At 36.0% G+C, this 12,819-nt stretch overlaps 1 protein-coding gene across 1 annotated transcript in view; it reads right to left on the reverse strand.

Annotated features, from left to right (window-relative positions):
- The window catches only part of col27a1a (collagen, type XXVII, alpha 1a), a 370,467-nt gene that overhangs the window by 20,302 nt on the left and 337,346 nt on the right, over positions 1-12,819 (reverse strand). The window contains 6 exon segments of the mRNA XM_051931755.1: positions 807-860; positions 4,265-4,327; positions 5,182-5,235; positions 5,668-5,775; positions 8,101-8,208; positions 10,438-10,545. Of these exon segments, the coding sequence (XP_051787715.1) occupies positions 807-860; positions 4,265-4,327; positions 5,182-5,235; positions 5,668-5,775; positions 8,101-8,208; positions 10,438-10,545 (495 nt within the window).

The following is a 12,819-nucleotide window of genomic DNA, read 5'->3' on the forward strand; positions in this document are numbered from 1 at the left end:
AGAAACAGGTATTGATAGCTAACTGGAGGCAAGGTATGGTCCAAAATGTGGCCAGTGGTAGACTGATTAGAGCAGAGGCTGGCACGTGAGTGAGGAAGGCCCTGCCCGGATCTCCACTCCTGACGTCATGCTTCCCCCTCCCCTCGGTCTGCAGCCTCTGTCTCGGATTAGCGTGAATATATCGCTCCTGCAAGCGAACTATGATACTTATAGCGCGATTGAGTGAAGTCGCAAAATCAACTGGAATGCTCAAGCAAATTATAGAAAAAAAAAAGTATTTCTCTCATGAAAAGCGGACAGACATACATACAGACTGACAGAGAGACAGATGTTGGATTTTATATATATACAGATGTAAAGTGTTTTTTTCATGTATTATTAGTCCAAGACTGTTATGGTTGTGCAGTGGTTAGTTCATCTGCTTCACAGCTCCAGAATACCATACTCAAATCTTAGTTTGGTCACTGTCTTTGTGAACTTTGCACAGTGTCTATGTGTGTTTTCCTACTAATACTCCAGTTTTCCTCTCACTGGTGTATGGTTAAGTGATGACTCTAAATTGTCTCAGTAAATGTGAGTGGGCAGTGCTGGCAGATGCACGGATACATCTAAAACTGCTAGTATATGCAGTACAAAGTGCACCTAAATGGTGAATCAAACTCTACCAAGGTTCTGTTTATTCACATATTGGTATACAAATAAATTACCATTTGTACCATTACATGTATTTTACTGTAAGATGTAAATATAATTTAAATGCATCATAAATTGAAAACTTTCATTGAATTAAAAAAAACTCCACTTACTGGATTTCCATTTGGTCCTGTTATTCCCATTGGACCCACTACACCTTCTTTACCCTGTAATCAAACATAAGTATGGTGAATAAATCTACTTTCTCTCATTCATTCAAACTAGAGCAATATTTTGTTTTCACATTACATGTGCATTTATCTGTTGAATATTGTTGACAGTCCTGAGTGTCAATTTTCTAAGGTTCACCTGTCCTTCTCAATTGATTAACTAGTCAGTCAGTTAGCAATAGCATGAGATGTGCAGGCACTGAAGGTAGACATGTATGTGTGTATGGGCAGTTCTGGGGATGAATGGAATAACTACAAATTTAAGCAGCTTTAAACACAGCAAAGAGATGGGTTGCAGATGGATAAACATCAGTGTTTTAAGGAACAAAAAGGCCCTGTTGGGGTTTTTATATACTACAGTATTATGCGTATATTGAAAATGAGCTTGTCACTCCAAAGTGTCAAATTAGTAGAAGTTATACACTGGATGGGCCCAAGGAAGCTGACACAATTTGAGCAAAGTAACATACAAACTATTGTTAAATAACTAAATCTGAATAAATAAAGGTGATGAAAAGTATATTATAATGCCCAGCTTGTGGTATCTTTTCACAGATGATGTATGACAATTACAGACACAAATAAATTCTACTTCTGTTATCAAAAAGTAGGTGTATTTGCAGTGAGAAACACACAAACATGATTACTGGGGAAACAGAATAACTTCGAAAAGTCACATCACTCCCAAGTGGCTACTATTTTTTTGCTAATTGGGAGGATTTGGTTATGTTACACACATCTTGAGTTGATGGATCCATCTAGTGAAAGGTTACCAAACCAGGCTAGTGGTGGCGGATAATGGTGTGGAATGTGTTTCTGGCAGGCACTCTTTGGGTTCCTGGATATGTGTAAAGAAATGTTAACTGCTACAAGATATTAAGGCTGATCAGGGTCTTCCCAACATGGCAGATGTGTATTTATCTGACCCACCCCATGCTCCGCTAGTAAGATCATGACTTGATGAATTCATGATGTCCTAGGGGCAATAATGGGAACCAAGTAGATGAAACTAACAAAATGACACTCATGGAATATTTTCTTTTACTGTTCCTTTTTGGTTAGGTTTTGGGTTACTAGTTGTCCTCATTTTTTATTTTTTTTAATTTTTAAAATTTGCATAGACCTCCTGATCGTTTATTTACACTATAACCTCAGCAGCCATGGCAAAATATCCACAAACTGAATGTACAAAACAATCCTACACTGCCAGATAGATCAAACATTTTAGATTCTGCTCAAGTTTGGCTGCAGCCAATGAGTAAGCCCTTAAACTTATTTAACTCAAGCTTGGTAAACTTTACTTTCTTTTAGAGTTCAGTATGGTATAATAACAGGCTTGTATTAGAAAAATCCAGGGCTTACGAGTACAGTGATCCCTCGCTATATCGCGCTTCGCCTTTCGCGGCTTCACTCTATCGCGGATTTTATATGTAAGCATATTTAAATATATATCGCGGATTTTTTACTGGTTCGCGGATTTCTGAGGACAATGGGTCTTTTAATTTCTGGTACATGCTTCCTCAGTTGGTTTGCGCAGTTGATTTCATACAAGGGACGCTATTGGCAGATGACTGAGAAGCTACCCAACTTACTTTTCTCTCTCTCTCTCTTGCGCTGACTTTCTCTGATCCTGACGTAGGGGGTGTGAGCAGGGGGGCTGTTCGCACACCTAGACGATACGGACGCTCGTCTAAAAACGCTGAAAGATTATCTTCACATTGCTATCTTCTGTGCAGCTGCTTCCTGAAGCGACATGCTGCACGGTGCTTCGCATACTTAAAAGCTCGAAGGGCACGTATTGATTTTTGACTATTTGTTTTTCTCTGGCTCTCTCTCTCTCTCTCCCTGCTCCTGACGGAGGGGGTGTGAGCTGCCGCCTTCAACAGCTTTGTACCACGGTGCTTCGCATACTTAAAAGCCAAACAGCCCTATTGATTTGTTTGCTTTCCTCTGTCTTTCTGACAGTCTGATGCGCACTCCTTTGAAGAGGAAGATATGTTTGCATTCTTTTAATTGTGAGACAGAACTGTCATCTCTGTCTTGTCATGGAGCACAGTTTAAACTTTTGAAAAAGAGACAAATGTTTGTTTGCAGTGTTTGAATAACGTTCCTGTCTCTCTACAACCTCCTGTGTTTCTGCGCAAATCTGTGACCCAAGCATGACAATATAAAAATAACCATATATACATATGGTTTCTACTTCGCGGATTTTCTTATTTCGCGGGTGGCTCTGGAACGCAACCCCCGCGATGGAGGAGGGATTACTGTATAACAAAGTTGTATAGTGTGTATAATAACATAAAATCTGAACTGCTTTGCTTTTAATCCAATTTTTCAGTATCTTGATGGATGCTAGTGTTAATGTTTAAAATGGGTGATCAATAGTTAAAAAATCTAATTCTTCATACTAATTAACTGTAATGATGTTAAGTTTTCTGTACAATTTAACAACTCATAGAGTCAAGCTACTACTATTAATAATTACATAATTTATACTTTAGCAAGCTCTTGAAAGCGTTTATTTTCCTACAATTTATGATGTTTTGGTGTTATTGTGTGTTGAACTTTATTATCTAGTTGTTCTTCATTGTATTCTTGTGTAAAGTTACTTGTGATATTGAGCTCCATAACAGTTAATAAAGCATTCTCAAAACAATTACTAAGAAAACAAATGAAAAATAATGTGGAAAAATACTTTTTAATACAACAGTTTCATGGAAATGTAGTCATAAGTTAACCACCACTTTTTAAGAAGGAATTTTCAGAGATACATTTTCAACATCTGTTAAAAATAAAATTTTAAACCTCTTTTTGTAAAGATATATTATATGTCTTTCAAAAGATAATCTGAAGAAGAACACAACTTAATTTTTTGCAGAATTTTTGTAGGCGATATCTGTAAAAAAAGCAAAATTTATCTTAAAAAAAGTTTATGCAGCAATTTGGTATTGTAGTGGTTAATGCTGGTGCCTCACATCTCCGGGAAACTGAGCTTGGATTCCTTTCCAGAAACTGTTTATGCGGAGTTTACATGTCCTACCAGTGTTACATTACTGCTATCTAATTTACATTTTAGTTTGGTGACAGCTATTGTACTGAAAATATTTGACATTTGTCGGTGCAATGAACACAGTTAAACAGCAATTCAGCTTCTGAGTGGGATGACACACACTGTACACATAACAATGTGATTTAATGACACAAATTTACTATAACAGAAAACTAGAATTCAGGCAGAAATCCACATGAAAAAGAAAAGAACATTCCCACTGTTCACTGTGCAGATTGAAAATGAGATACACCTTACCACAGAAAGTGTTTTTGCTAGTTTGATGAAACATGCTGGCTAAACAGTTTTGTATGGATGTTATTTTATATTAGTGTCAAAAAAGGAAACTTACCATTAGTCCTTGTGGCCCTTTGGGGCCTTGAATACCTGCAGGTCCATGGTCTCCAGTGGGCCCCTTTACAGAAAGAAAATCAAACAAAATGAAGAAATGAACCATGTCATTTTGCTGCTCTGAGAACAGCCATTTATTTTTCCCTTTTACTTTCCTGGTGGGTTACAGTGATTAGATGACTTTCCTTGCATAGCCGATAAACAGAATAAATGACAGATTCCAGCTTAGTCACTTAGCAATGACTGGGGTAAAAAAATTCTCTAGATGCAAGGGAGAGTTTTTATCCAGCGGTAACATTTAGTTGTCTTTATTCCGCAACAAATCCTATACCTATTCCTTCTAACACAATTTTTACTTCCCATTTAGAGACATAACATCTGTGAGAATCCCCCGTGGCTCTGGAGGTGTTGTACAAAATTTGTATTTAATCTACACACATGCAAAATCTGATGGAACATTGTATGAAAAGCACTATATAAAATAAAACTTGAGTGGAAAAGTAGCATACTCAAACACCCTCACTGATGATTACAAAGCACAGGCAGATTAAAAAATAAAGCATAGACAGATAAAAATAAATAAAGTAAAAATCCCGTAATTTATTTTTCAGAGAATTGTAACAATTCTAAAATAATCTAATTGACCTACATTTTATCATGTACATTTCCTGAAAGTTGTCAGAAAATTTAAAATAGGTACTTCTAGTTTAGGAGCAATCCCTGTTATAGACTGTCTTTAATTTTTACAATATTGTAAATATACAGTACTTTGTTACTGAAATGGCAAGTAGCAAACTGCAGCAAAATCTATTAAAAGATTTAACAACACTATGAAATTACATTTAAATAAAACAATGCTCAATGTATATTTCTTCAAGAATGATAATAAGCAATACTTTAAAGAGGTACTTGAAATACCTTAGGTCCAAACATGCCCAGAATGCCTGGAAAACCTGGCTCCCCTGTGTCACCCTGCAAATACACAATCAGAGCCATCTTTAAAAATGCTCAGAGTCTTTGAAAGTATCTCTGCATTTATTCACTTAAGACCTCTAATAGTTTAGTATACAGCAAACCATAGATTAACCTTATAGTATAAGCTGAGTATCAGCAGAAGATGTGGATATTTAAAATTAATTTGCCTTATTTATATTATATACTTTTATTCAGCATTTTGTAATACTGCTTTGTTGCACCATGTCAGATTTTGGCAGTAGTATGATTGACTCTTCAGTAGATAATGAAAAGTAATCCCTAACAAAAAAGTCTCACTATGCACCAAATTACTACTTAGATTTGCAAATTATATTGTGAATATTCCATTTTTAAATTTATAAAGATCTGAATAGCTCCAGGAATGAAATTTGCTATTTAAGAAAAATAAGCAAGTGAAGGGATACTAACAGGCTGTCCTTTTATACCAGGATCACCTCGCTTCCCTGGCATCCCCATGCCTCCTTCAGGACCTCGTTTTCCAGTGGGACCAGTCTGACCAGGCAAACCTCTTTCACCCTAAGAAACGAACAGATCAAACCTTGAAAAATCAAGAGACAAACTAGTAATTCAATATGCCACAGCTGACATTGTGTGCTTAACATAATGCTTCAATCCACGTGCCCTTGCTCATAGCCCTGAATGGTTCAATAAATAATTTTGAAAATCCATTGAGTTCCAGAAATGTATTTTTAGCAACAAAATAAAGAATCATAAGTGATGTAATTAAAGATAAATCCACCCACACATTTTGAAGTGTTTTTTTTTCTATTATAGTCTGTTCCAGTAGTGGAAGAATCCACCCCAGATAGAATGCTACTCTATTGCATTCTTATACATTAAACAATGCTCATCCACATCAGCTTAAGAGTTAACAAGCAACTTGAGTGCGCATCTGATGTTTGTGTGTGAAAACTAGTCTTGCTGATGAATACTCAAGCACTGGAAAACTAAGAAAATTCCAGACAAATGGCTGCCCAGTCAGGATTCAAATAGAGGATTAGAACAAACATTTTTAAATATGTTTTAATTTGGCAAACAAGCCACAATAAAAACAGAGTAGGTGCAGAATGTAATATAAAAGTATATAAAAATAATCAAATACAAAATAATATATTAAAATAGAATAGCTAAAGAAGGTAACTTTGCTGTTGCAGGTTTCACGGCTTTGTGAGCTGTAATCTTATGTTATGTTACATGTGATATACAACAGTATTTATACACTGTCATTGCTAATCAGGGTTTGATCTTTAAATTTGTGGTTTGCAAATCTTAGAAATAAAAATGTTTTATTATCATTACAGTTTTATATATTAATTTGTCAACAACTCAATTTAATTTATGTTTGCCATTGTATAAAGACATGATTTTTGATAAAATCCAAGGCACTTTCATATTTTCCAGACCAAACAAGTGCTTATTGGAACCCTGAAAATGAAATAATTCTTTATTTTTGCAGTGCACATGACACACATCTATGGCAAAGATTTAAATTCATAGTCCAATCAAAATTTATGTGGAGTTTTTTGTGTTCTTGTTTGCATAGGTTATTATTCTGGGCTTTCCTTCAATATCCTAAAGTCTGTGACACACAAGAGCTTAGTGGACATCTTCAGGGTTTCAAAGATGTAAGCACTACCATCCGAGCAGGAGGAAGAGCTGCTGCTAACAAACAACCAAACAAAAAAAAAACAACAAAGAAAAGTCAAGAGAAAGGTTACATGTCATCTTTAAGTGACACATAAAGTGGATTGATTAACATGGCTTGTTGAAGAAGATGATAATAAACACAATGTAAAGAGAAAGCACTCATTAGAAAAGAAAATGAAAAAGCACATTTTCTGTGGTATGAATTTACATGCTTGTCTGATGAAGGTGAGCCCTTATCCACTGTGTGTTTTGTGCTCAGAATTCTTTGCCCATGGCAGCCTAAAACCTGTTAAACTGAAATGATATTTAGAAACAAGACATCCCACATATGCTTAGAAAAACAACTGAATTCTTTCTAAACAAAGGAAAATTTCTGCTAAAGTACAAATGATATTTTTAACAGCCAAGTGCAGAAAGCCTTGAACACATTCCAAGAGCCTCTTTTGTTGAGGTGCAGCTGCAATGAGTAAAGTCATTTCGGAGTTTGTTTCACTGTGAATTTGGTGAAATCACAGAAATTTTCCAGATATTAGAGGAACTCAGAGAAATGAATTAAAGTTAATGGGAAATGACTGATTTGAGTGGATTCTAATGATACAATGGTCTTTAAAGCATCCCTGGGGGCTAGGGTAAAGTCTTCCAACTATGCTGGGCTGACTAGTGTGATATGAGCTGTGAGGCAGAAATACGGACCACTGTGCCACTAACAATAAAAAAGGCAGAGAGAATGAATACCAAAAGCAAAATACAACAGATGGAGACAAACAATATACAACAAACGGTCATAAACTAGCAATAAGTAAATAAAATATAGATCATTGATAGTTGATCACTGTAGTGCATATCAAGAAGATACTGTATTCACATTCCAAATTACTTTTCTGTTAATAATAAAATAAAGATTGAGTGACTCAAAAAGGAAAAGCACATCAAATCATTATTTTCATGAAGTGCTTTGGAAACACTTTTAAATGCTTTAGTGAACAACTGCTTTAGTAAAAGGTACATGACCAAGAGAAGGCGATTGCTGTTAAACAAGTCTTCTACTTATTTATTCACAGAAAATCCAAGGCCAAGTTGTTGTACTCTAGATTCACAAAAATGACAGAAAGTGTATTTTCCCTTTAGAGTAATACAAGGCAGACAGGAATTAGTTATTGGACAAACTAACCCAAAGTATAGTTTATGCCACACCTTTAATCCAGGTGATCCCTGAGCTCCAGGAAGTCCGGGTAAACCAACATTTCCCCGAGGCCCATGATTCCCATGAGCTCCTAGATCACCATCATCTCCTTGCTCACCCTGTAAATATAAAAAATAAGTTTACTGATGTGTTAAAGAGATAGCTCAGATGCAACATACGCATGCAAAGCACTATACAAGTGTAATGGTACATTATGAGATGACCAAAATCTGGTAGTATATCCACTGTGCATTTCCCTCTTGGCAGTGTACAGGCATTAGTGAACTTCGGGATCTATTTGATAAAACTCTGGGCTCATGATGCTGTACTCTTTACAGGTTAATTTGGATTTTCTTAGCGTGACTTTACTTTTCTACCTATATCTCTAAAGAGAGCTTAGAACATGTCGGGTTTTTAATAACTATTCCTTTACCAACTTCTCCATTGTATACTCTATCTTGTTTTTTTCTCCTAAGAAAAATACCTGCTTCCATCCTGATTAATATGAAAAGCATCTTACAAACCTCTCTCCTTGATTTCTCTTTGGTTCAGAGACCTTCCCCTCTCATTTCTTTCTGTTATGGACACTATATTCTGCAATGTTAGATATTATTCCTGAAACCTCAACTTCTAGCACACTCAATTCAGAATTCCACTTCTTATCTTACTATCTGATAGTCCTCTCCACTGTTTCCTCTTTGGCAATTATATCCTGTTGGTATATCTGGCACTGTTTTCCACATTTTCTGGCACTACCCACCTGCCTTTTCCTTTTTGCCACCTTTTCTAGTATTATCTCAAACCATCATTTTTGTAGACAGCTCTATGCTTTCAAGAAACTACTGTTTGACTCTCATTGGAAGACCCCTTATCATATTACTGTGGAAAATTGGCAGTCTTCTTTCTATAATTTAATTATTCTTGAGTTATCTAAATCGCAAACTAATGGTGCCTCCCGCAATTCAGTTGAAAATTGAACTAATTCTGCTTAAGTTTAGATCTTGGCTTGCTGCAGCCTCTGATAATTTTTCTGTTATTAATTTTTACTTTTGATTTTGTTCTCTTTTGTCTGTTGTGGACGCTGGCCCGGACACAGACAGGTGGACACCGATGGTTCACCCAACACACGTTTATTATACATATTTACAACAATAAAGTGCACACAGAACCCCAAAACTCCCCCCAAAGTTGGAGAGGTGTCTCGGGCTCCCTTCAGGTCCGCCTCCACTCCTCTCCACCAAGACTTCATCTTCTACCCTCCCGACTCCAGCCCCCGTGGAGCCCTGCGGGAGCCCGAGACACCTCTCCAACCCAGGGGGGGCGGCCATCTAGCGTCCAGGGGGAGGTATTGCACCATCCAGGGCTGCTTCCCCTGAAGATACAGTGCAGGGGCGTCCCGGCTGGGCATGGACGCCAGCCGTGTGCCACACTGTCAATGGGATTATTCCATAATATTTATCTCTTGGTTTAGTTTGGGTTATGTTGGGTTGCATTAGGTTGTTTCTTTGTATTATTACCAATATTTCACTTCCAATTCAATTAAAAAATGACCACAAAAACACGATAACTTATTTTTCTAAGAAAATAGATCTAAATTTTTTTTATTATGGGTGGGTTACAAAAATGTATAGAAAAACTACATTTAAAGTTTTACATCTGCTCTTTCAGCTGCTAATTCGCTTTATGAGTTAATAAAAAAAAGGAAAATCTAATATGGATACTTCGGGAATCGTATTTTTCAGTATTATTTTGCAAGTTATTTTTGAGAAATATATGTAATGATATACTAATAGTCTTCCTAAGAAAAGGAATAATTAGGTCCCTAACATTACAACTGATGAAAAATGTAAACCAAGTTAGTGGTGTGTCTATCAGCCTGTTACAGAAGCACAAGATCAGAATTGGTACAGCAATACCAATTTTAAAACAACAGGCAGAAAAACACAAAACTTCTGTAGACAGACTGGAGTAAGCAGCATAATCTGATGATATCAAGCATTGGATTGAGAGCTGACTGCTAATACTGTACACAACTTTAGAGGAAGATGTAGAAAAAAATTAAACCAATCCCCATGAGCTCACTGAGCATAGTAGACACATATTGTACACAAGTTGAGTATATTGGCAGAGAGAAGGAGAAGGTGCTACTTAATTACAGGGAATGCAGACTGAAATGCTACATTTACAAACCCTGTCTAGTTTACCTTAACCTGGTGGACAAGAGTGGGGAATGCGCTCACTTGAAATTAAATATTGTTGGTGTTTTGTACATATTTCTATTTACACTAGCTATCACTTGAACTGTATTACTTCTTTTACAAATTATAAACTATAACATGACATCTTACACGTATGCCGGGGATTCCATCTTTCCCTTGAATTCCATCAATACCAGGGATTCCTTCCTGACCCTGACGCCCCACCACTCCTCTGGGCCCAGGTGGACCAACAGAACCCTACAGAAGGATATCATAAATAGAAACAAACACTGCAGAGCAGGAACAGCAGGAACAAAGACATCTGAAGAAATATTGGACATTATGCAAATTAACTATGCTTGAAATATTGTTCTGACCATACCATTAAATAATAAAAAATAATAATTAACAAAATGATTAAATACTCAGTTATTTAAGTTTATTCAAATATACACCATATATGTAAATAAACCTCTTTTACATCTAATGTGTTGTAAAATAGGAACTATACACAGTAAGTAAAATAGGAACTATATTATAGGATTACTTTTCAAACAAACCACATCCATTGATAATGGCCATGTTTATTCATTTTAATGTTCTCTTATACTGGTGAAGGTCTTGGAGATCTAAGCACCATTTCAGGAGCAATGGGTTCAAATCTGAACTTGCCTTAGATTGATGTCCACTTTGGGGCAATAGTGAAATAACAATTGACCAAACCAGTTATTGGACCACATAAAGCTTTTAGAGCCCTGAGAAGATACCCTCATTAAAAGGTTACAACATACTAATTCCAGACATAAAGCAATCCACCTTGCTAATCTTTGCACTGCCTGTTATGTTTAACTATAGATATTTTACAAAAAGCAGGATGCTAGGAAGCAAAATTGCAGTTTATTGTTAAGAGTATCACAGTAATATATAAGCATATTCATATTAATAATTATATAATGAGTCTAATATTGTAATTCACAAGAATGTTTGCCACTCTATTTCTATACTAGCTTTGCTACCTGTCTAAGACAGTTTGAAATCTAAGTTTGCAGTGTACCATCTATTAGAATGTATTTTGTAATGCATGGAATGCACCTTTTATAAAGGTGAATGATTATTAAGTAGACTGTGGTAATTTATTTCTTTAAATAGTTTCCAATATATCACAATGTTGCACTCATTTACTATTTATGTTTCATAAAGTAGTTTAAGCTGAAGAACTGTAGCTGAAAATATAGCCACAAAAAGTATGAACCTTTATATATGGCCTAATTACTAACATGACAGCAATAAGCAGCTTTCAATACCATAATTTGTGGGACACATAATTAGAAATCTACTTTGTAATAATTACACAACACTCAACAAAGAGAACTGATTGCTTCTAAATGAACCATTGAAAATATTAGGATAAACTAGGCATTTGAGAATATGTCTAACAGGAGTCAGAAGCAACTGAGGTTAGATGACTGTGGTCTTGTTTGAAAATAGTTCTAAGTAGGGTGTGACTTGAAAGAATCTCATGTTAAAAGTCTCCGTCTCACTGGACTTCCTACCACAACAATGTTTTTGGAATCTTTTAATTCTCGCTGGCAACATGAATTAGATCCGCTGTTCCGTTATATCACCAAGTAATAATTTCCGTTTGTTTGCACTGTGATGTGCATGTGATCTTTCCTATCCTTTTTTTGAGACATTGGAATTTTCATACTTTCATTATCTCTAACCTGCTGTGCATGTGTACCGCGCCAACATTTTTGAATTCTTTATGACGTTCTACTTTGCCATCTACTCTTTCTCCTTTATTTCAAGCCCTGGGCATGGTTAAATCTCTTTCTTGCGGGACGTATTAGCGCTACTCACGTTGTTTAGGCGGGTTGGGCGTTTTGAATGCACGCTAAGGAGATGCGGTCGGATCAGCTACTGTCTTGCTGCTGCTGCTGGCGAGCTGCGTGCTCTGCTTGTCGCACTGTGCATCGATCATTTAAAAACCTGTACAGCAACTGTCCTTTTGTCTAACAGCCTTGTCTCGCGTGACATCAAAGTGTCTTCCGAGAAGATCATGTCTCGTCTCCCTCCCAAGATTTTGTTTTATAATAGAGAGATATGAATGTTGTTACTATCAGTAGAACCCATGTCTCTGTGATCTTAAACTTGTGCACAGAGAAAGACGAGAAAGAAAATGATGGCCTGATGGCCTCAACAATTATTTTAGGAATTTCAAGTATTAATGTAAAATGCATGTAATATAGATAGAAACTTAAAGTAACACAACTGATTTATAATGTCAAATTAATTGATAAATGTAGTAAATTAAAAATAAGTGATTCTGTTAATGAGTTTTTATTTTACAAAATATACATACAATAAGATTCCTTCTAGGTGCCATGATAAAGACCTGTTCCTATCAAACTATATACAGGTATATATGTGTGTGTGACATAGGAAGAGCCATTGGTTACAGATACCTGGGAGTCATTTTGATTGAATATGGTAGGTCAAGGATTTCTTTAACAACTGCTATTTCAAATAGTT

The sequence above is a fragment of the Erpetoichthys calabaricus genome, chromosome 9 (genome assembly GCF_900747795.2).
Source record: "Erpetoichthys calabaricus chromosome 9, fErpCal1.3, whole genome shotgun sequence".
NCBI lineage: Eukaryota > Metazoa > Chordata > Cladistia > Polypteriformes > Polypteridae > Erpetoichthys > Erpetoichthys calabaricus.